Source organism: Ascaphus truei, chromosome 4 (genome assembly GCF_040206685.1).
Source record: "Ascaphus truei isolate aAscTru1 chromosome 4, aAscTru1.hap1, whole genome shotgun sequence".
Lineage (NCBI taxonomy): Eukaryota > Metazoa > Chordata > Amphibia > Anura > Ascaphidae > Ascaphus > Ascaphus truei.
The window spans coordinates 8,249,691-8,271,314 of NC_134486.1; the positions used below are offsets into that span (position 1 = coordinate 8,249,691).

Consider the following 21,624-nt stretch of genomic DNA (forward strand, 5'->3'; position numbering starts at 1 on the left):
ACTCCCCCTCTCTGTGCTCGAGTTAGACAGGACACCCACCTCCCCCTTTCTGTGCTCGAGTTAGACAGGACACCCACCTCCCCCTCTCTGTGCTCGCGTTAGACAGGACACCCACCTCCCCTCTCTGTGCTCGAGTTAGACAGGACACCCACCTCCCCTCTCTGTGGTCGAGTTAGACAGGACACCCACCTCCCCTCTCTGTGCTCGAGTTAGACAGGACACCCACCTCCCCTCTCTGTGCTCGAGTTAGACAGGACACCCACCTCCCCTCGAGTTAGACAGGACACCCACCTCCCCTCTCTGTGCTCGAGTTAGACAGGACACCCACCTCCCCTCTCTGTGCTCGAGTTAGACAGGACACCCACCTCCCCCTCTCTGGTCTTGAGCTTGAGAGCAGACTATTATTATTATTATTTTTAGTGACCCTATAAAAGTGCTGATCCTCTCTGGAAATGCGCAGCAGTGGCTCAAAGGGTGAAAAATAAAATCACAAATCTTTTTTATTGGTTTTAAAGATTCAATTCTTTTCAACTTGCAAGTTCCAAAAAATGTTTTTGGTGTGAATATCTCCGTCTTAATGTTATCCCCGGCACAGTGACTCGTTTCTTTATAGGATCGGACAGGCCCAAGGGAACGGTTTGGTAGCGTTAGAAAATATTTTTGCTGCCTAACAAATTAGGGCCATATTTACTAAGTGGTGCTGTTACTCATTAGCAACCTGGCGCAGTATAACAGCCCACGCAAGAGATTGGAGTCTTCCAGCACTGAAAGTCATCTTATCGAATAGCACCATTTAGTACATATGGGCCATAATAGCCATCATTTCCGAGGGGAAATGTAATGAATTAAACCAGGGTGGTGACTTATTTTCAGAGTACTTTCAGTTTTGTCACCGCCTCAGATGTGCAATCCTGCCGAGAACCTATAAGAACCATGGTGAGGAAAAGCTTTTTATGTTTTAATATAATGGCTATAAGAATCTGGCCACCATTTCCCCTCATTAAAGTGGAAACGTAGTATGCAGAATCATTGGTACGCATGGCCCAGCTCCTAACTTTTATCTGACATCGCTGTGTATTGTTCATGATGTTCAGCAAAGTACCTTTCCTTGACCTTCTGCCTAGTCCTCTGACAAGGAGGGTGTGTGCATTAAGTAGGGTGATCTCATCATGTGACTGGAGCAAAGAATCCCAGCAGGGAAAACAAACAAAAATTTGAAAGAAACTTTTGCTTTATCGGACACTACAATAATTTTTTCTTTTTGTAAGGGAGGAAACAGCAGGTGTGAGTTAACAAAATGCCCTTTTTTCAAATTTATTTACAGTATATGGTGCTTTCTGTTCTTGTGTTTTTTCTCTACTATATATAGGCTACTTATTGAGGTGACACAGAGGTTCTCTCCTACAAGAAGCTAATTTTATTGTTTTATGCACACACACACACACACACACACACACACACACACACACACACACACACACACACACACACACACACACACACACACACACACACACACACACACACACACACACACACACACACACACACACCCAGGTTTGTAAGTTTGTGTTGGTTTAAAGGCACAAAGAGAGCGTTGGAATTGTACGTTCCTCAGTTTGTGCGGCTATCGAAATGAACAAGGATTTGTGATTTTCTTTTTAAGAACTGCTGTGTGATCCCAGTTACTCACTTTTACACCTGAACACTGGGGATCGCGGAGTCTGCGCCCGCAAACACATGGTCTGTATCCGAAATACCCGCTTTGTAATGAAGTTCTGTTTTTATTTGCCCAACTCCTTCCCAATAATTACCAGATAAAGCAAAATAACGTGTTACACATTCAGATACATTTGTTCGTGCGGAGGATTTCTGCATGTGCTCAGCCTCTATCTAATGCCTGCTAGAGGGTTACAGGAACACTAGGTACCGACCCTGATTTAACTCCATTTAGAGAAGAAGTGATTTGAGATGTAATTCCTTATAATGTAATATCAGGGAGGCTGCAGTATACGGAGATTACACACTACCTCTGAGCTCAGTTTCTCCTGTAACACCACAAACCTGCTATCGGGGCTGACATCTGGAAGCCACGTGACAGAACAGGGGCAGATTTGTGCTATTCCAGGAGTAGGATAACACGGAGAGGTGAATACATCTGCATATACTGCAGCTTCTGGGAAACAAATGACATCACAGATACCTCTTGGGGTCTGGGGGAAAAGTCAGAATATTTGTATCATTTATTGGGTATTCAATTCTGTATTGTGTCCCAAGTGTATGCGTATATTTATAAAACATTTTGTGGAAAGGTTGCCTGCATCCTATAGAAAACATCTCAACTGACTGAAAGGCCATTTGATGCATCCAGTCTGTGCATTCTCCCTCCTTGCAATACTCTTGGTCCCCAGTATGTTAATCAGCCATCTTTTTCCTTTATTTTGTCCCAATTCAAATTCATGGAGCTTAAATCTTCCCGCGCAGAGAAGACAGCTGCACAGCATACTGAACAGAGGCCAAAGATCTCGAAGCTTGACGCAGTATTTCCTACCTCTAAATCATTCCCTTGTGTCTATTCCAAACATTCTCATATTCTGAAAACACAACACCTAAACTTGGGTTTCCTCAGTAGAACTTGAAAGATCATCTTAATAAATCAGAGTAGTCTTTGTCACATATGAAATACTATGAATGTATTTAATCCCAGCAAAACCCGTCCCCTCATTTCCTGGGCACTTACTACTTCCTCTCTAACGGTAACGAGTTCTTGGATTACATGCTGTAGCTCGTGTTTAGATGTGAAACTATAATTCGCTTTCCGTATGACCTCTAATGATGTGTTTTGAGATCAAAGATCGGATCCTGGGCTGAGGATTCTGTTTCTTTGTGTCTGAATAATTCTCCCTCCTCCCCAACGCTACAGAAAGGAGGTGGCAAAGTCTGTGACGGAGGTTATTGCGAGGAGATAGTTTTACTGGTTTTCCTTACCTCTAGAGGTGGTCGTGATACGGTCGGATCCATGGCTCCCAACAGACACCTTGATATAATCCACCTCTTCCTGTTTGATTGGTCGAGACGTTAGCCGTTCTGAAAAAGGAACCATACAATTTTTAAGATTGACCCTCCTTTGTAACTCCCTGACTATCCAATGTCTTACCAGCCCCTCTGAAAGCATTTTACATTCGGGACCTGCCATGACAAATAAAAATGCAGCACTATAAAACAATGCAGAGTATGGCTACACATTTCTAATGAATTGAATTAAGCCCTAAGGGAAGAGAGACCCAAACCCTATTATTTACTCTCCTAAATATTTACATTTGCTGAAACTTTTAATGTCTTGCAATCACTGACGGACGCCTCTACTTGTGGGGTAAGGGCTCAACCGCGGTCTATATGTGAGGGTTAGAGGGCAAAACTTTGCAATCGCTTATCTGTGTGATGGGCCCTGGTTTATAAATTAAAGGGTTTTACTAGTGTTGGTGTTTCATGCTGGGCTAAGAGTTTTCTCATGAAATTCAGAGCAAACCTGAAGGTTTACAGAATACATTGTTTCTAACCTGACAGGGCTCTTCCGATACGGCAGCAGTGTGTGTGTGTGTGTGTGTGTACAAGTATCATTGTATTACAATAGCAGTAATATCACTTATTCCCCCTCTTCTCACACACCTGCTGTCACTGCAAACCATCATACTATACCATGTATATCATCTCGGAGATTGGAAAGCTTGTATACTGCAACTGAACCATGGTTGGTCCATTAAAAAAAATAATCATGCTACCTACATTTTGTTTTTCACATGAAATAAGGGATCAATACTATACATCTACAATTCTTTTTTGTTAACTATTATTACATGCCGGTAGCAAATTTTAATATTGCATTAAAATGTATGTAAGTACCCTTAGCGATGCGAACGTTATAATATCACTTCTCAACTAAAACCTAAACATTTTCAGCAAAATTCTGGCCATTCGCCTTAACTGGACCACATTGATCAGGTTGGCTTCATCAATGATCGACAGGACCCGGACAATACCAGGAAAATAAATAACATGATTGATTTATGTGAAGAAAACAAAAAAGAAAAAAAAACAAAACTCATCCTTAGCTTGGATGCCAAAAAAAGCATTTGACAGAATTAGCTAGTCTTTCCTGAGTAAAACGCTAGACGCTTTCGGATTTATGGGTTCCTTCATAACTGCTACTGGTTTATACAAAAACCTGACTGCCTCCTTAAAACTAAGGAGCGGACCGAGGTTTAATACAAATCTTGAATAAGACTAGGCAGGGGTGTCCATTCTCAACGCTCCTCTTTGCCCTCACTATAGAGCCATTGGCCTGAAAGATAAGGCAAACATCTGATTGGTCAAACACAAACGCTCACTTTTTGCAGATGATGCAATACTGACCCTTATAGAATTTAAAACCAGAGAAAGAACATGAAACTCAGACAGAGCTCAGTGCAACATCCAGATATATAAAATAGATTTTTGAAATTCATTTGGAAAGATAGATGACCCCGGGTCTCTAGATAGGTACTACTGTCCTCAAAATCAGTGGGAGGCCTGGCTGTTCCTGACGAAACAGATATTACACAGCCATACCGTAGACAGATCCCATCGTGTCATTTAGACAAGGGCATAAAATGTTGGGTCAATATCAAAAGTATCCATGGCGCTCCTATGGCTCTTCCGGCCCTCTGAAGGTGCCAAAAAGCAGGTATCCCTAATTTAATATCGAATGCTCCAACAATGAACTTTACTCTAAAAATATGGAGGAAGTCAAGGCTAAAGTTCAACCTTTTCTCCACTCCCTCCAGGCTTATTCCTCTCTTCCAGAACCCAGATTTCCTACCGGTCTACAGAGCTTCACCGTTGAACATTGGAAAGACACAGGGTTAACCTTTATTAAAGACATACTCGATAAAGAGAGGGTTATGGAGTTCGGGGAGCTGAGGGAGTTCTTCATTCCCCAAGACTTACCTGGAATACTTCCAGCTGAGACAATTCGTGTATTCCCTCTACCCCTAGTCTGAAATTCCCCATCTAATCACCCGTTGAAGATTTGTGAAGCTCCAAGACCCATCTCAAAGGACTGATATTCAACTTCTATAATGAATTAGTTCCTATTGAAGGCCCCTCAACACATAATTAAATGTTGCACTGGGAATCAGATTTCCAAACAGAAATTCCATGGGAAGACTGGGTTGACGTATTAGAAAGGGCATCTAAAACCTTGATATGTTCAACAATAAAAGAACACATATATAAGATAATGTTCAGATGGTACATGTGACGGGAGGGGGTAACCAGGCTCTCTAATAAAGGTCAAGCTGTTTTGGTTACTCCTGATCCATGTATAAGGGTCCCAGAGAGTCAGCTCTTGGAGCCAGTAACATTGTATCACTGTGTTATCCTGTATGTATTAAAGATATTTTTTGTGTTTTTCCCTTTCCGGGCATGTCAGCGAGCAGGGATTGCTGGGGTATGAGGTTTCCGGGCGTGCCAGTGAGCAGGGATTGCTGGGGTATGAGGTTTCCGGGCGTGCCAGTGAGCAGGGATTGCTAGGGTATGAGTTGCAAGGGTTTTTTTGCGGAGGAACCGTTGACAGAATGTGCCTAGGAGGTTGGGGTCCGGAGTTGCCGGTTCCCCTATAAATGTACCCGGGAATCATCCAGGTTCTCGGATACATGTAGGCACATTGTCCTGGCAATATCTTCCCTTCAAAACACAAGCGCGACTCATCACTAGGGTTCCCTGCTTCAGCACAGCCCAGAAAGGAGAATGAGGCACCGGGATAAAACATGTATTTCTGTAGCTGAGATAATCCATAGGTTAAGGGGGTACCCCAGCTAGTGCCAGGGTGACCCACAACCAGTATAGGGGTTGTGGGTGTGGGTGCAACAACGGTATATAAGGTAAGGGGGGGGGGGGGGAGGCTCAGAGAGTCCAAACTGAGTCCAAGGGAAAGTGTGGGGGGAATAAGACAGATAGAAAAAAACTACAATATTTTTCCTTTTCTGTCCCATCCCCCATGACTCAGAAGGGTATTAAAATATACTTTAATGTAATGTGCTTTTTACATTCGGAACAAATGTCCAAACAGGCTGCCCGAGCTAACCCATAGGCACCGGTAAGTCTGAGTTCAAAGCAGCCAGAAAATGCCCAGAGGTGTGAATAGCATTTGGTCTGCAGGGAAGGGCGGAGTACCAGGTCCGGAGATCAATGGCAGTCCCCCGGGATGCCACTTGTTCTACAAGACTTGGTGGAGCCTGCCCAGCGGGTGGCATTGATAGTCAGGGAGAGAGGTGGCAGACTTGCGCATGTCTCTTGGCTATTTCGGATTTCCCGCTGACCCGGCTTTTCTAGCCGTCTTGGCTCTAATTGGCTGCTGGGAAAAGTTCCCACCGCTCTCTCCGGTAGTAAGAGCGCTGGACGGGCTTTTCAAAGTTGCTTCTGTGTGAATAGCAAAGCAACTGGCTTCGATTTAGAGTCTGAAAAGCGCCCGCCAGAGTCTAAGTTCTGCTTTTTGGGATGAAGTTCTCAGAAAAGATCGTAGCGGACGCGGCTGGGATTTTATGCCGATTTGAGTTCCAGGAGACTTGGACTAACTCGTGGTGAGGAGGGACCAGGTTCCCAGAAGAGAACGTAGCGGTGGCGTGTGGAACTTTATGCCGATTTGGGTTCTAGGAGATCCTGGGCTAAGTCAGGGTAAAACTCTCCCATAGAGTTCCTTGCACCTAGGAAAGTCTAGTTTTCGACCCCAGTCCCAAAGTAAGTGTGTCTTTGTGTCTGTATTCTGTGTTTCACTTTGTGTAAGCGAATGTATGCCAAATAAACTACAATTTATTTCATTACCTTGTTTTGCTCAATGAATGATCCTGGTAAAAATGTGTAAATAACCCGGTCTCCCGTGACATCTGTACACCATTATTTTAAGTCGTGCATCAAGGAGATAGGTCTATAATTAGAAGTATTTGTTAGGTCGTTTCGTTCTTTAGAGATCAATACAATATTTGCTGTGGTACAGGGTCACCTTTTTGAATGTTATTATTGAGTCTGGTAATGTGTTGGTGTAGAAGTAGGTAAAACATTTTGTAACAGAGATTGGTATAACCGGCAGGAGCAGGAGCTTCGTCCGGTTTCAAACGTTTGATCAATTCAGCAACCTCATCTGTGATCTCTCCATTCAACTATTTCAAGGCCTCTTTGCTTAATTTATGGAGCTTACAAGAGCCCAATAAAAAGTCCCCGCAGGAGCCGGAATCAGCCGCCTTGTTAGCTTTACAGCCTCCATGTTATGCAGGCCTGTGCCGCCTGCCCCGGCAGCGGACTCTCTCCAGTGCAGAGGGAGATCACTGATCGTAGATTCTACCCGCTCCCTCACTCGCCCAATGAGAAACACTGATAACCACCGTTCCTCTCTACTCTAATCACTAGTTCCCGCTGTAAGAAGAGCAGTGTGACAGAATTCCTCATTGCAACGGGATTATCCTTTACATCGCCCTCATGACGTAGCAGGTATGACATGGGTCCTGGTATAACTTGGGCACTTGCTTGGTTTCTGGTGGTAGTTCTGGCTTACTGCTCTGATGGGGCGGCCAGCTGCATCGAGACGGAACTGAACCTCCCTCCACTGTCGTTTCTGACATCCGGGCACCAGCCGGCTTGCGAGATCCCGCCAGGGAAAAAATCCAACTGGGTTAAATTAACGTAAGGTGTCTAATAACACCTTGATTAAGTGACAAACGGTACCTCAATAAAAGTAATACAAATGTGATGCAATATAAGAAATAAAATAGAAATTAGGCAACTAATAGGGAAAGCTGGCTTTTTCTTAAAAAACTAAATTATATATATATATATATATATATATATATATATATATATATATATATATATATATATATATATATTTATTGTGGGATCTAATTAATATAATATTTATGAAAAAGGCAAAACAGAATAAGCCATAAATACAATAATGATTAAATGCATTTACATTCACACAAGTTGTAAAAAAATGTAAACAAACACACACACAAAATAAATCCAATATAAAATAATAATGTAAAAAAACAGAATAAAAAGAAACCATAAATAAAGCCCTCGTCAGATAAAGACTATGAAAAAAATAAATTTTCCCCGTTAGATTTACTAGAACTAATGGCCATTCATTTCAAAAACCCTTTCCATGTCTGAACTTCACTTTTTCTCACCTACACTAATCCCATAACACCAACATCCGCTCACCTTAACTGCTTCCATCACTAACATGCCCCTCATTCCATCACTCACCTACACTGCTCCCATCCCCCTCATCCCATCACTCTCCTACACTGCTCCCATCCCCCTCATCTCATCACTCACCTACACAGCTCCCATCCCCCTCATCCCATCACTCACCTACACTGCTCCCATACCCCTCACTCACCTACACTGCTCCCACCCCCCTCATCCCATCCCCCTCATCCCATCACTCACCTACACTGCTCCCACCCCCCTCATTCCATCACTCACCTACACTGCTCCCATCCCCCTCATCCCATCACTCACATAAACTGCTCCCATCCCCCTCATCCCATCACTCACCTACACTGCTCCCATCCCCCTCATCCCATCACTCACACTGCTCCCATCCCCCTCATCCCATCACTCACCTACACTGCTCCCATCCCCCTCATCCCATCACTCACCTACACTGCTCCCATCCCCCTCATCTCATCACTCACCTACACTGCTCCCATCCCCCTCATCTCATCACTCACCTACACAGCTCCCATCCCCCTCATCCCATCACTCACCTACACTGCTCCCATCCCCCTCATCCCATCACTCACTTGCAGTGCTCCCATCCCCCTCAGCCCATCACTCACCTACACTGCTCCCACCCCCCTCATCCCATCACTCACCTACACTGCTCCCATCCCCCTCATCCCATCACTCACCTACACTGCTCCCATGCCCCTCATCCCATCACTCACATACATTGCTCCCATCCCCCTCATCCCATCACTCACCTACACTGCTCCCATCCCCCTCATCCCATCACTCACCTACACTGCTCCCACCCCCCTCATCCCATCACTCACCTACACTGCTCCCATCCCCCTCATCCCATCACTCACCTACACTGCTCCCATCCCCTCATCCCATCACTCACATACACTGCTCCCATCCCCCTCATCCCATCACTCACCTACACTGCTCCCATCCCCCTCATCTCATCACTCACCTACACTGCTCACATCACTCACCTACACAGCTCCCATCCCCCTCATCCCATCACTCACCTACACTGCTCCCATCCCCCTCATCCCATCACTCACCTACACTGCTCCCATCTCCCTAACATCCCCCTCATCCCATCACTCACTTACACTGCTCCCATCCCCCTCATTCCCATCACTCACCTACACTGCTCACATCACTCACTTACAATGCTCCCATCCTCTTCATAACATCCCATCACTCACCTACACTGCTCCCATCCCCCTCATCTCATCACTCACCTACACTGCTCCCATCCCCCTCATCCCATCACTCACCTACACAGCTCCCATCCCCCTCATCCCATCACTCACCTACACTGCTCCCATCCCCCTCATCCCATCACTCACTTACAGTGCTCCCATCCCCCTCAGCCCATCACTCATCTACACTGCTCCCACCCCCCTCATCCCATCACTCACCTACACTGCTCCCATCCCCCTCATCCCATCACTCACCTACACTGCTCCCATCCCCCTCATCCCATCACTCACCTACACTGCTCCCATCCCCTCATCCCATCACTCACCTACACTGCTCCCATCCCCCTCATCCCATCACTCACCTACACTGCTCCCATCCCCCTCATCCCATCACTCACATACACTGCTCCCATCCCCCTCATCCCATCACTCACCTACACTGCTCCCACCCCCCTCATCCCATCACTCACCTACACTGCTCCCATCCCCCTCATTCCATCACTCACCTACACTGCTCCCATCCCCCTCATCCCATCACTCACCTACACTGCTCCCATCCCCTCATCCCATCACTCACATACACTGCTCCCATCCCCCTCATCCCATCACTCACCTACACTGCTCACATCACTCACCTACACAGCTCCCATCCCCCTCATCCCATCACTCACCTACACTGCTCCCATCCCCCTCATCCCATCACTCACCTACACTGCTCCCATCTCCCTAACATCCCCCTCATCCCATCACTCACTTACACTGCTCCCATCCCCCTCATTCCCATCACTCACCTACACTGCTCCCATCCCCCTCATCCCATCACTCACCTACACTGCTCCCATCCCACTCATCTCATCACTCACCTACACAGCTCCCATCCCCCTCATCCAATTACTCACCTACACTGCTCCCATCCCCCTCATCCCATCACTCACCTACACTGCTCCCATCCCCCTAACATCCCCCTCATCCCATCACTCACCTACACTGCTCCCATCCCCCTAACATCCTCCTCATCCCATCACTCACCTACACTGCTCCCATCCCCCTCATCCCATCACTCACCTACACTGCTCCCGTCTAACATCAATCACATCCCATCTCCCTAATATCCCCTCACTCGCGTACACTGCTCCCATCGTCTTTACATCCCCCTCATCCTATCACTCACCTACACTATTCCCCTCTCCCCAACATCCCCCTCATCCCATCACTCACCTACACTGCTCCCATCCCCCCCATCATCCCATCACTCACCTATACTGCTAACATCCCCCTAACATAACCCTCATCCCATCATGCACCTACACTGCTCCCATCCCCCTCATCCCATCACTCACCTACACTGCTCCCATCTCCCTAACAACCCCCTCATCCCATCACTCACCTACCCTGCTCCCATCTCCCTAACATCCCCCTCATCCCATCCCTCACCTACACTGCTCCCATCCCCCTCATCCCATCACTCACCTACACTGGTCCCATCCCCTAACATCCCCCCTCATCCCATCACTCTCACCTACACAGCTCCCGTCACCCTAACATCCCCCTTATCCCATCACTCACCCTTAGATACTCCCGCGTTTAAAAATAAATTTTCTTAAGGAGTGGCAAAAAAATATGTATTTCTTTTGCTAACCAAACCCTCGTCAGATAAAGGATCCCCCCTCATTCTCATTCAGACCTTTCCAAATCCAATCATCACAAATAGCTGTGTAAAACCCTGTTACAAAAGTAATTATAGAAAAGAACAACATGGAGACAGACATACTAACTATGACAATAAAGCATACAGTGATAGGGAAAGAGATGAGAGACAAGACCATCAGAATAAAGATAAAATGACGAGAGAACCGTCATTCTCCAAGAAAAGAACCATATAGAGGTGGAGACAGAGCTAACTACACCCCCATCAACCAATCAAAAAAGGATAAAAGAGGAAGATAGGACACGAAAACAGCAGACTAGAACTAATTCAATAGACTCTAGAGAGAAAAGAGATAATAAAGAAAGGACTAATTCATCAGACTCTAGAGAGAAAAAAGAAAATAAAGAAAAGAAAGATCTAAAAAGACAATATAGTGCAGATTCCTCTTTTTTAGGGGCAGAGGACCCTTCCACTTTGTGGGATCCCAAACCAAAATCACAGATAGAGGGGGGTCCGGCAGGCAGCTGAAAAAGAGGAAGACTCTCAGAGGAAAGAGGGGTAGAAGAAAACATAAGAAACATCAAAAGGAGTGCAAAGTAAATATAGAAAATGTTTTTAATTTGAGTAAGGTAACTTTATCTGACACACAGAAAAGTGTGCTATCAAAGGGATTGTCGTTTGCACCTATGAAAACTCATAGCAGCTTTGATTTATATATTGATGCCAATCGTTTCCTAAGGAAACTCACTGTGAAACGATACTTTCTAGGGAGACACATTGAACACAACACTATCAGGGAAGTACCAGCAGTGGTAGAACAAGAGAGAAGATTCATACACACAGGGTTGAAACCCAAATCCACCTTCTTTCCACATTTTGCCACAGGGAATCATTTGGAAGTTTTTTTTTCAAATGATAACAAAAGAATTTGAAATTTTGAGTACAGATTTGAAAGAAAAGGGAAATCAGAAAAAAGAAAATCTAACTAAGAATGAAAAAGATGCCCTTAAACAACTAATGGATAATAAGGATTTGGTGGTCAAACAGGCAGACAAAGGGGGGGGGGGGGGGGGGATAGTCCTCATGGATCGAGAAAAATATGAAGAAGAGGCATTGAGATTACTAGGAGACACCAACATATATGAAAAACTGTCAGGCAATCCCATCATTAAATACACAGAAGAACTTAAAATGCTGTTGGATGGGGGAAGGGAGACCGGCATACTGGATGAAAAAGAATACAATTTTTTGTACCAAAATAAAGCCAAGATGCCGGTCTTCTACTTCCTTCCAAAGATCCACAAGAGTGTAGTCAATCCCCCAGGCAGACCAATAGTCTCGGGGATTGACTCACTAACTGCCAACCTCTCTTTGTATATAGATACATTCTTACAAAAATATGTGGTCAAACAAAAGGCCTATTTAAAGGACATAGTAGAGATACTCAATCTTTTGAGTTGTGTTAAATGGGAAAAACATTTTCTATTGGCAACATGCGATGTTGCTTCACTGTATACAATCATCGAACATACACAGGGTTGCGAATCAGTCAGGCGAGTTTTACATGAAGATGAGAGTTTACCAGCATCACAGGTTGAATTTATCATCGATAGTATAAAATTCATACTAGAGCACAATTATTTCTGGTATTCACACACCTTTTACCTGCAAAAATGTGGGACGGCGATGGGGACGAGATTCGCTCCAAGCTACGCCAATCTGTTTGTTTCAGATTGGGAGATAGATAACATCTGGTCAGGGGGTGAGCTTGGTGCGAATCTTGTCCTCTATCGCCGCTACATTGATGATGTGTTTTTCATTTGGAGTGGGGGAGAAGATACACAAATTAAATTTATCAATAAGATGAACGTTAACTCACACAATTTAAAATTTACCAGTGAATGGAGCAAGGATCAAATTAATTTTCTAGATTTAAATATCTATATTGAGAACGAATCCATCAAGACAAAAACATACTTTAAAGATATAGATAAAAACAACTTCATCAAGAGAGATAGTTGCCATTTACCACAATGGATGGACAATGTACCAGCAAGCCAGTTCACCAGAATAAGAAGGAATTGCACAGACAAAGAACAATACATCACACAATCTGAAAAGATTAAAAATAGATTCTTGGAAAAAGATTACAAAGAGGATACAATAGAATCAGCTATAAGTAGGGCAGGGGAACTTCAGAGAGGGGATCTACTGGTATCAAAGCAAAAGAACTTAAGTAGAAACAACAAATACGATTTTGCATTCTTGACGGCATATAGTAGAGATGCAGGAAAAATTAATAACATTATTGTAAAGCACTGGGACATACTTAAAAACGATCCAGTTCTGGGTCCCAATATCCCAGACAGACCAAATGTGATCTTTAAAAAAGCCTCTAATCTCAAAAACAAATTAGCCCCAAGTGCATTAAGGGAAACCAATTCAAAGAACAATAGATGGTTAAACAAAAAAGGTTTCTTTGGCTGTACAAGCTGTAAGGCGTGTGGATTCAGGTCTTCTAACCATACCAACTTTTGCTCTAATGTCACTGGTGAAGTCTTCAATGTTGAAACCTTTATGCCCTGCAGGACAGACCATGTAATTTATCTAATGGAATGTTCCTGCAGGCTACAATATATCGGAAAGACCACCAGACCAGTAAGAACCAGAATTATTGAGCACCTAAGTGGCATTAAGAGAAAATTGACTAACCACAGTATACCAAATCATTTTACTGAATTTCACGGTGGAGAACCAACAGGCCTAATCTTTAAAGCCATCGAACATGTACTACCCCATTGGAGGGGAGGGGATAGGGGGTTAGAACTTCTAAAGAGGGAAACATTTTGGATCCATCGCCTCAAAACATTAGCTCCAAGAGGCCTTAATGCCGAGATAGATCTTGCTCCTTTTTTGAAATAGATTATGCTTAGAATCATGGCACTAATATGATCCCCTTTGTTCCTTTGTCTCTCTGCCTCTGTACCAGCTTTTCCTATCTTATCTTTCAGAAATTACCACAGGAACTGGCAACTCTATACACTATATATATATATATAATCTGTATGTTGTTGTTTTTGAATATTGATCCTGTATCCATTCAGTGTAAATGAAATGTCATTATAGTTGATTGATATAGACTGTTTCACAATCAGCACTTTATAATATTACACTCACATGCATTTTCACATTGATTATAATATAATAGCCTACCTGATTACGCAATCTCAGTGAATGCCCATAAGACTCTGTTTCATATTCAAACATGATACACAGAATCTGTACACTATTTATAAATTCAATTTATTGAATTATCTCGCTAAGAATATATAATAACATCTAGAAATAAGAATAGAACACACATACAGTTTGGACCACATAGACACACCTAAATACAGGTGTATTTTATTTAGACTGTTATCAGGAAATACTATTCTGCAACATCTCCTTATAATATAGTTCCCAGATAGATGCTGTGCAGATAATTGCACCCTATTAAAGATCACACATTTATACTAACTCCTAATACTAATATCTTATTAGACTCTTTATTTGCTAATTTGAGCACTATTGTTAAATATCCAATAATTGAAGATCTTCTGTAAAAATAATACAATCCATAAAGAGCTTTAAGTAGTTTCATACTACATAAATATGATTACTTAAGTTCACCCCTCAAACTCTATCTCCTCACACTTTATTCCTTAATTGTTGTCCATTGATGATCGCAGATGGGACTTTAAACAAAGGATATCACTCAGGATTGCACTAGCAGTCAAACACATATGCTATACTAAACAGTAATTGTCTAATGACATTTCATATTGCCCAAGTTGGGTTGTTTTGTAAAAATATATATGCACTCTTAATGTTATGAAATCAGTATGTCTGCTTTATGTTTCTCCATTGCACTGTCAGTTGCACTTACTCATTAATGTATGCGAAGCAATTTATTGTATTTCCAACTTCACTCCCATAATGATAGTCATAGATCAGGTTGTTTAATTGTTTTATTGTATAATTAACTAGATTAGCTTGTTAAATGGGTATATAAGAGTCAACTGTACCCAATCCTATACACTCCTGACGAAGCCGACAACAGCTACAGCAAGCTGGGCGAAACGCGTTGAGTGGACCAATTTTGGGCTCAGACGCGACCCGTAGCTGACCAACTCTGCAGCCGTGACGTCATCTTCCTAGACGGGCGCTTTGAGGGAGGCTCTGAATCGGCACACAGATCCGTGGAAGAAAGCCAGACACCCGAGGGAGGCGGTGAGCAGTTCGGGGAGCTTCTACTTTCTCCATTTGTGAGATACATGCTTGATTTTTACTGGCACATTGTAAGTGCGTATATTACAGACCAGTTTTTAAAATATAAAGTTTACCTTTTTGATCGCACTATGTAGCTCTCTCTCTATTTTGCATACATCACCTTGCTGACGGAGTATCTCCAACAAGGGGGGTCCAGATCTTAGCCATCTACATGGGTGGCAACCCTATTTGCCAGCTGCCTGATTTACTCTAAATACTTGTGAGTAGGACATCTATACGAGCCAAGACACAATCATTCCACATTCCAGAAACGTCTGCACTTATATTTGTGTACCTTGTTGTTTTTTTCCCCATATGCTCCCCCTGGATGTTTGAGAAAACCCTGTTTTCTAAACATGGATTACAATTCTGAATAAAAGATTCCTCCCCAAAAATAATTGTAAATATCAACATAACTAGAATACACACACACACCATTTTATTTTCTTAAGCTGCGGTTTCCATGGCATGTATAAAGCATTTATTTTAAGGTGCTGTTGTGTTAGATCTTGATATGAATACATCTCCCTCCTCTGTCACTGTGCCGCCTCGCTTAATGCGATGCTAGGCACTGCAAGGTGTGACTTTGGGTGACCATGTCCCACTACTGCAGACTTCCTTCACACACGTTGCTCACCGAGCATCTGCTGCTGCAAACAGGTGAGTGCTGAGTAACGGTGGCTATGGGTCCAGTCGCCACAGGAAACCAGGCGTCTGGCTTATTACAAGGCTGTCTTAAGATCTGAAGTAGTTAAAGAAGAAAGTGTTTGTCTGAAAGGTCTGGACAGACTAAAAATACTTTTAATAGGGTCTCAGAAGAGAACTGCAGCTCCAGGGTGTACGGATCATGTTCCTTATTGATGGTTTGGACCAGTGACAGAACTTTACTCCCTGGAGCAACGTCTGCTGATTGAACATCTAATTAGAGACAGTGGCGGAGCCTCTGCCCCTGGTGGGAGTAGATGCACAGATTGAGAATACCCAATGAAACACCTTTTCTAATCATAGATCTCCCCTCCTGTCCCCGGCCTCTCCCCGGGGACAGCAGGAGGTGTGTGCTGCTCCACAGCAGCAGGCGGACGATGCGATGACTGCAGGGAGAGAATACCTATGATCAGCAGCATTCATAACACCCTGAGACTGTGTCACTGAGGTTTACTTACATCCCTGTGGGAGTGTAATCTGCAGATAATAACAGCTCTTTGCGCATGTGACAGCTTGGGGCTTATAATACCTGCCTCCCCCTCGGCTACAAGAAAGGACTGATTCTGAATGGCCATTATAACCAGCCCCAGGTGCTGTACAAAGCGTAACGGGACTCGTGTTTGCAGGAGGTAAAAATATACAGCGGTTTTCAGACCATCTCACACTGAAGGTGTCTGTATAATGGCACAATAACAGGCATTCATGTGCCCCCGGCTGCAGTGGACATTAGCTGTAGTAATTAGTATTACAATAACAGGCGTTCATGTGCCCCCGGCTGCAGCGGACATTAGCTGTAGTAATTAGTATTACAATAACAGGCATTCATGTGCCCCCGGCTGCAGCGGACATTAGCTGTAGTAATTAGTATTACAATAACAGGCGTTCATGTGCCCCCGGCTGCAGCGGACATTAGCTGTAGTAATTAGTATTACAATAACAGGCATTCATGTGCCCCCGGCTGCAGCGGACATTAGCTGTAGTAATTAGTATTACAATAACAGGCGTTCATGTGCCCCCGGCTGCAGCGGACATTAGCTGTAGTAATTAGTATTACAATAACAGGCATTCATGTGCCCCCGGCTGCAGCGGACATTAGCTGTAGTAATTAGTATTACAATAACAATAGTCAATCTGCATTGCTGTTATTACAAATCATTTTATAAATACACGGCAGGGGCGGCTACGAAAAACCCCTGCAGAAGAAACGCGTGTCACTTTTCAGCCCAGGGCGTGTCTGATGTACGGTGATCTTTGCTAACAATGTGCCAAAGTTACAATGTATTTGTACACATCTTCTGAGGGCAGCAAATGTCATCTCTTTGCTGCAGGTGTGAAAGTAGCAAAGGGTTAAAAAAAAAAAAAATTCACTAGAAGTTCACCCCCTTGCTATGTGTTATAGGAATCTCTGGTAGAACAAGGGTTAATTTATAGAGTTATAAAGCTTTCCCATTGCTTTGCAGACACCGGTTAACAGATGGGTTCCCTTGTTGTGCGTTATAATGTTTTGCAACGCGCTGCAGGTATCTGGTAATAAATGGGTTAACTCACTGTTCGTTATAACCGTAACCGTGACGGTGAGGGTGTCCCACACCCACAGTCACTTCAACCCACTGTCCCACACCCACAGTCACTTCTACCCACTGTCCCACACCCACAGTCACTTCTACCCACTGTCCCACACCCACAGTCACTTCTACCCACTGTCCCACACCCACAGTCACTTCTACCCACTGTCCCACACCCACAGTCACTTCTACCCACTGTCCCACACCCACAGTCACTTCTACCCACTGCCCCACACCCACAGTCACTTCTACCCACTGTGCCACACCCACAGTCACTTCTACCCACTGTCCCACACCCAGTCACTTCAACCCACTGTCACACACCCACAGTCACTTCTACCCACTGTCCCACACCCACAGTCACTTCTACCCACTGTGCCACACCCACAGTCACTTCTACCCACTGTCCCACACCCAGTCACTTCTACCCACTGTCCCACAGTCACTTCTACCCACTGTCCCACACCCACAGTCACTTCAACCCACTGTCCCACACCCACAGTCACTTCTATCCACTGTCCCACACCCACAGTCACTTCTACCCACTGTCCCACACCCACAGTCACTTCTACCCACTGTCCCACACCCACAGTCACTTCTACCCACTGTCCCACACCCACAGTCACTTCTACCCACTGTCCCACACCCACAGTCACTTCTACCCACTGACCCACAGTCACTTCTACCCACTGTCCCACACCCCCAGTCACTTCAACCCACTGTCCCACACCCAGTCACTTCTACCCACTGTCCCACACCCACAGTCACTTCTACCCACTGACCCACACCCACAGTCACTTCTACCCACTGTCCCACACCCACAGTCACTTCTACCCACTGACCCACATCCACAGTCACTTCTACCCACTGTCCCACACCCCCAGTCACTTCAACCCACTGACCCACATCCACAGTCACTTCTACCCACTGTCCCACACCCCAGTCACTTCAACCCACTGTCACACACCCACAGTCACTTCTACCCACTGTCCCACACCCACAGTCACTTCTACCCACTGTCCCACACCCACAGTCACTTCTACCCACTGTCCCACACCCACACCCACAGTCACTTCTATCCACTGTCCCACACCCAGTCACTTCTACCCACTGTCCCACACCCACAGTCACTTCTACCCACTGACCCACAGTCACTTCAACCCACTGTCCCACACCCACAGTCACTTCTTCCCACTGTCCCACACCCCCAGTCACTTCAACCCACTGTCCCACACCCAGTCACTTCTACCCACTGTCCCACACCCACAGTCACTTCTACCCACTGACCCACACCCACAGTCACTTCTACCCACTGTCCCACACCCACAGTCACTTCTACCCACTGACCCACATCCACAGTCACTTCTACCCACTGTCCCACACCCCCAGTCACTTCAACCCACTGACCCACATCCACAGTCACTTCTACCCACTGTCCCACACCCCAGTCACTTCAACCCACTGTCACACACCCACAGTCACTTCTACCCACTGTCCCACACCCACAGTCACTTCTACCCACTGTCCCACACCCACAGTCACTTCTATCCACTGTCCCACACCCACAGTCACTTCTACCCACTGTCCCACACCCACAGTCACTTCTACCCACTGACCCACAGTCACTTCAACCCACTGTCCCACACCCACAGTCACTTCTTCCCACTGTCCCACACCCACAGTCACTTCTACCCACTGTCCCACACCCACAGTCACTTCTACCCACTGTCCCACACCCACAGTCACTTCTACCCACTGTCCCACACCCACAGTCACTTCTACCCACTGTCCCACACCCCCAGTCACTTCAACCCACTGTCCCACACCCACAGTCACTTCAACCCACTGTCCCAAACCCACAGTCACTTCTACCCACTGTCCCACACCCACAGTCACTTCTACCCACTGTCCCACACCCACAGTCACTTCTACCCACTGTCCCACACCCACAGTCACTTCAACCCACTGTCCCACACCCACAGTCACTTCTACCCAGTGTCCCACACCCACAGTCACTTCTACCCAGTGTCCCACACCCACAGTCACTTCTACCCACTGTCCCACACCCACAGTCACTTCAACCCACTGTCCCACACCCACAGTCACTTCTACCCACTGACCCACACCCACAGTCACTTCTACCCACTGTCCCACACCCACAGTCACTTCTACCCACTGTCCCACACCCACAGTCACTTCTACCCACTGTCCCACACCCACAGTCACTTCTACCCACTGTCCCACACCCACAGTCACTTCTACCCACTGTCCCACACCCCCAGTCACTTCAACCCACTGTCCCACACCCACAGTCACTTCTACTCACTGTCCCACACCCACAGTCACTTCTACCCACTGTCCCACACCCACAGTCACTTCTACCCAATGACCCACACCCACAGTCACTTCAACCCACTGTCCCACACCCACAGTCACTTCTACCCACTGTCCCACACCCACAGTCACTTCAACCCACTGTCTCACACACACAGTCACTTCTACCCACTGTCCCACACCCACAGTCACTTCTACCCACTGACCCACACCCACAGTCACTTCTACCCACTGTCCCACGCCCACAGTCACTTCAACCCACTGTCCCACACCCACAGTCACTTCAACCCACTGTCCCACACCCAGTCACTTCTACCCACTGTCCCACACCCACAGTCACTTCTACCCACTGTCCCACACCCACAGTCACTTCTACCCACTGTCCCACACCCACAGTCACTTCTACCCACTGTCCCACACCCACAGTCACTTCAACCCACTGTCCCACACCCACAGTCACTTCTACTCACTGTTCCACACCCACAGTCACTTCTACCCACTGTCCCACACCCACAGTCACTTCTACCCACTGACCCACACCCACAGTCACTTCAACCCACAGTCACTTCTACCCACAGTCACTTCAACCCACTGTCTCACACACACAGTCACTTCTACCCACTGTCCCACACCCACAGTCACTTCTACCCACTGACCCACACCCACAGTCACTTCTACCCACTGTCCCACACCCACAGTCACTTCAACCCACTGTCCCACACCCACAGTCACTTCTACCCACTGTCCCACACCCACAGTCACTTCTACCCACTGTCCCACACCCACAGTCACTTCAACCCACTGTCCCACACCCAGTCACTTCTACCCACTGTCCCACACCCACAGTCACTTCTACCCACTGTCCCAAACCCCCAGTCACTTCAACCCACTGTCCCACACCCACAGTCACTTCTACCCACTGTCCCACACCCACAGTCACTTCTACCCACTGTCCCACACCCAGTCACTTCTACCCACTGTCCCACACCCACAGTCACTTCTACCCACTGTCCCACACCCACAGTCACTTCTACACACTGTCCCACACCCACAGTCACTTCTACCCACTGTCCCACACCCACAGTCACTTCAACCCACTGTCCCACACCCACAGTCACTTCTATCCACTGTCCCACACCCACAGTCACTTCAACCCACTGTCCCACACCCACAGTCACTTCAACCCACTGTCACACACCCACAGTCACTTCTACCCACTGTCCCACACCCACAGTCACTTCTACCCACTGTCCCACACCCACAGTCACTTCTACCCACTGTCCCACACCCACAGTCACTCCAACCCACTGTCCCACACCCACAGTCACTTCTACCCACTGTCCCACACCCACAGTCACTTCTACCCACTGTCCCACACCCAAAGTCACTTCTACCCACTGCCCCACACCCACAGTCACTTCTACCCACTGTCCCACACCCACAGTCACTTCTACCCACTGTCCCACACCCACAGTCACTTCAACCCACTGTCCCACACCCACAGTCACTTCAACCCACTGTCCCACACCCACAGTCACTTCTACCCACTGTCCCACACCCACAGTCACTTCTACCCACTGTCCCA

General features: G+C 46.0%; 1 protein-coding gene across 6 annotated transcripts in view; it reads right to left on the reverse strand.

The window, feature by feature from the left end:
- Positions 1–21,624, reverse strand: part of LOC142492556 (uncharacterized) — a 199,422-nt gene that overhangs the window by 87,340 nt on the left and 90,458 nt on the right. For all 6 annotated transcript variants that reach the window (XR_012800843.1, XM_075595259.1, XM_075595258.1 and 3 more), the window contains exon 8: positions 2,989–3,087. Coding sequence is in view for 5 of the 6 variants with exons in the window: in XM_075595259.1 (XP_075451374.1) it covers positions 2,989–3,087 (99 nt within the window). In the remaining variant the exon portion in view is untranslated. The remainder of the gene's footprint in view (positions 1–2,988; positions 3,088–21,624) is intronic.